The sequence below is a fragment of the Etheostoma spectabile genome, unplaced genomic scaffold, assembly GCF_008692095.1.
Source record: "Etheostoma spectabile isolate EspeVRDwgs_2016 unplaced genomic scaffold, UIUC_Espe_1.0 scaffold333, whole genome shotgun sequence".
Lineage (NCBI taxonomy): Eukaryota > Metazoa > Chordata > Actinopteri > Perciformes > Percidae > Etheostoma > Etheostoma spectabile.
This window is the reverse complement of record NW_022605586.1, coordinates 776,214-779,700: the sequence shown is the minus strand read 5'-3', so window position 1 is coordinate 779,700 and position 3,487 is coordinate 776,214. Positions and strand designations below refer to the sequence as shown.

At 47.9% G+C, this 3,487-nt stretch overlaps 1 protein-coding gene across 1 annotated transcript in view; it reads left to right on the top strand.

Annotated features, from left to right (window-relative positions):
- Positions 1-3,487, top strand: part of LOC116686221 (MAGUK p55 subfamily member 4) — a gene marked incomplete at its 5' end in the record, with an annotated part of 44,133 nt that overhangs the window by 13,702 nt on the left and 26,944 nt on the right. The window contains 2 exon segments of the mRNA XM_032511200.1: positions 2,722-2,803; positions 3,076-3,161. Of these exon segments, the coding sequence (XP_032367091.1) occupies positions 2,722-2,803; positions 3,076-3,161 (168 nt within the window).

Below are 3,487 nucleotides of genomic sequence, written 5' to 3'. Positions count from 1 at the left end.
ATCCAACGGCTTTAAAGCCAATAAAAACCTGTGGTGACGTCACACACTGTTTTAGGATCAAATTGGTTTATCAGATTGATTTGAGACGTTTTAAGGTGTTTCCAGTCATTTTCGCACTGAATCGCACAAAATTCAAGCTACAAAAATGGTTGTCTAGACAAAATGGATCACGTCTACCAACAAGACATTTTTTGAGACATGTCAGCATCAGCATTTATCACATAAGCCAAATATCGATCAAAAGAAAGTCCGATGAACGTATTTCTTTCATGAAATTCCATCTAATTTTACTGTTTCCATAAGGCATTTTAAGTTTTTCACTTAATTCGGATAAAAACGTGTGGATGGAAACATAGCTACTGTACCGTGAGAAGAGATTTTCCCTTTTATTCATCTTTTGTTCAACCAAGATCGGAGGCGAGCGCAGAAGAAGTGTAGGAAATGAAGGGCGGGTGGTTGGCAGTCGTTGGAGCAGCCTCCGTCGCCTCACGATGGACCGCCTCGTCCCTGCCAGGAGGGCGTGGTCACGGGAGGAGCTCCGAGCGACTGCCAGTGAAGCCTGGCCGTTGCCCCTCCCCCGAGGAGGACGCTCACATCCCTTTCTGCCCCAATACGAGTCAACAGGATGCCGCTGTTTGTGTCCGCAAATGGAAGAGCTTTGGAAGAAAGGGCTCAACCAATCAGCTCCCTCTGTCCTTAGTCCGGCCCCCTGCACCGGTAAGACCAGGAGGACTGTCAATCAATGTGATCACCAATTATCCATCCATTTCTTTCATTCAATCATCCTTTGTCCAATCTGTCATGAAGACAAAAGAGACGTCTATAGTGAGGTTTCCGTGGCTCCGTCCAGGGCTTAGCACCGCCCAAGACGATTGGGATTGGTTTAAAGAAAGGCAAATAACCAGAGGACGTTTTTTTAGTGAAAGTCAAAAAGTTGCGGGGTAAAAATATGAAATAATTGTCAGAATTTTTTTCACGCAAAACTTTTGGGACTTTATAATCAGAGAATTTTCAAGTATTCTTCCAGCTCCCAACTCGTCTGATGACAAATGATAAAAACAGGCCCAATATGTTCACTACTATTTGGTCCATCCACTCATCCATCTCTGCATTTGCTTTTCCTTTGGAAAGTCCATCTTTTGGTTCATCCATTGGGTCTCTTTTAACTCACAAGCATACCCGCCAATTGTCAAGTCTTTGTCATCTCACCATCACTTGAGCGATGTGTTCACCTTTCTGCTGCCACTTTCTTTTCTTGTCTTCCCAACGTGGAGGTTCAATTTTAGAGAAACCCAAACAAAGCAGCGGAGAAGGCACCTCTTCAGGAGGGAGCAGCGACGACTATGCCTACCCTCCGCCTCCAGTGCCAGCGTACAGTCTTCCCAACTCCCCTGTGTTATACAAAAAGGCAACGGGGGGACACTCGAGGACCATCCCTACGCCCGGCAGGAGCCCGTCCTCCTCTTGGACGGGGACCAACCCTCCAACAGCGCACACGGCACCGTCTAGTCCTGCGTCCCACCGCTCCACTCAGGACCAGGGGGTCTGCACTCTTGTGTCCGGCGCCAGGCAGGGAGGTTGTCCCTCGCTGCCCCACGGCCATCCTCGACAAAATGGAAGCCAGAAGCAAGCGCAGCAGACACAAAAAGAGCTTGCCAGACAGCCCAGGATCGACAAGCTCCAATGCAACGTGCAGACAGCGCCCGGCAGCATCGAGCGTGGCTCTCAGGACGTGTGCCATCTCGGCCGGAAGATGGCGGTGGTAACGGAGATGATCAGTGGGGAAGAGAACGCCCAGGCACTCAACCTGCTCGCCGAGGTGGTGGACAAGCTGCAGGGGCTGATCGTAGCCAGCAAGGTGACCCCTCCGCGCCGGCGCAAACAGCCGCCACCACCGCCGCCACTGCGGTTCTCCTCCATGTCTCCCAAAGTAGTCCGCAAAGCGCCCACGCCGTACCCATGCCACCTCTCCTCTTCTTCCTGCTCATCCTCGTCTTCCTTCACGTCTGTGAGTTCCTGCGCAGGCGTCCGGATGTTGAGGAGTCCGGAGCGAGTTAATGGAGGCGCCAGGAGGACGGTGGGGGAGTTTGGCGCCACACGCAGGGTAGGTGTTGGTGGACGCAACGGACAGGCGAGGCCGAACAACACAGCGGCTTCTAGAGATCCGGAGGAGGACCAACACCATGGCAACAGCACAGGCTGCTTGACAACCAAGAAGAAGAAAAAGAATAAGTAGGAAGACAACCAACCGTCTGATTAGAAAAAAGACTCTTAAATGGACTGAACACCTTCTTTAAATGTAGCTCCACATCCCAACTATTAGTTTAAGGAAGAAACTTTAACGATGAACCAGAAGCCAAAGTATCTTTTCAACAAATCAACTCTGGAGGGAAAAAAGCTAAATAATTAAAGGTACAAAGATTCTGAACTAACAACTCTCGTTGGCATCCAGTTAGCCCTAAAACTGTGATCATCGTCATTCTTTTGCTTTCTTTCTGTGGCACTCGTGTTTTCAGACAGCTTGCCCAAGTGAAAAAAAAAAGACTGTAATTTTTATAATTATTCTGTTTTTTTTCACAAATGTTTTGTAAACAAAGAATAACAAGAGATTTCAAAACTAGACTGAATTTACATGTTTATGGTAAAAGAACATGAAGCCCTATAACTGTGATAACCATACATTTCCATTTCTTTAAAAAATTTGATTTGTTTTCAAATCAGGGGGCTACGATACGGAGGGACGAGGAGACGGGAGAGATCTATATCGCCAGGGTGATTCACGGAGGACTGGCCGACCGCAGCGGTGAGATACAACTGTCAGAAATGTGTTGGATACAAGGTGTAACACAGTTATATACACAATGATGTCATTCATGGTTTGTGTGTGTGTGTGTGTGTGTGTGTGTGTGTGTGTATGTGTGGGCGAGCGGTGTGGTTGTGTGTGCGTGTGTTGGTTTGTGCGTTTGTGTATGTGTGCGTCTGTGCGTGTGTGGGTGTGTGTGTGTTTGTGTGCGCGTGCGGTGTGTTTGTGTGTGCGTGTGCGTGCTTGTGTGTGTGTGCATGTGTGTGTTGTAGGACTCCTCCATCCCGGAGATATGCTGGTGGAGGTGAATGGGAACCCTGTGGTGGGCCTGGAACCAGAACAGCTAATCCAGATCCTGGTACTGGACCTCACAAACCCAAAAACTGTTACTAAATAAAGCCCAAGCATAAAGATGGTTTTCAATTTCAATGTGTAGGACCAGCAGACTCAAGGTAAAGAGGACAGTACATACACACACATACCTGGACTCACATAAATACCTGGACACTCAGTCTCAGTCTAAGTCTAAGACTAGGTCTAAGACTAAGTCTAAGTCTATGTCTAATTCTAGTCTAAATCTAGTCTAAGCCTAAATCTCAGTCTCAGTCTCAGTCCAAGTCTAAATCCAAGTCCAAGGCTGAATCCCATTTCTCCATCTTAGGCTGAATCTCATTTCTCTGTCTT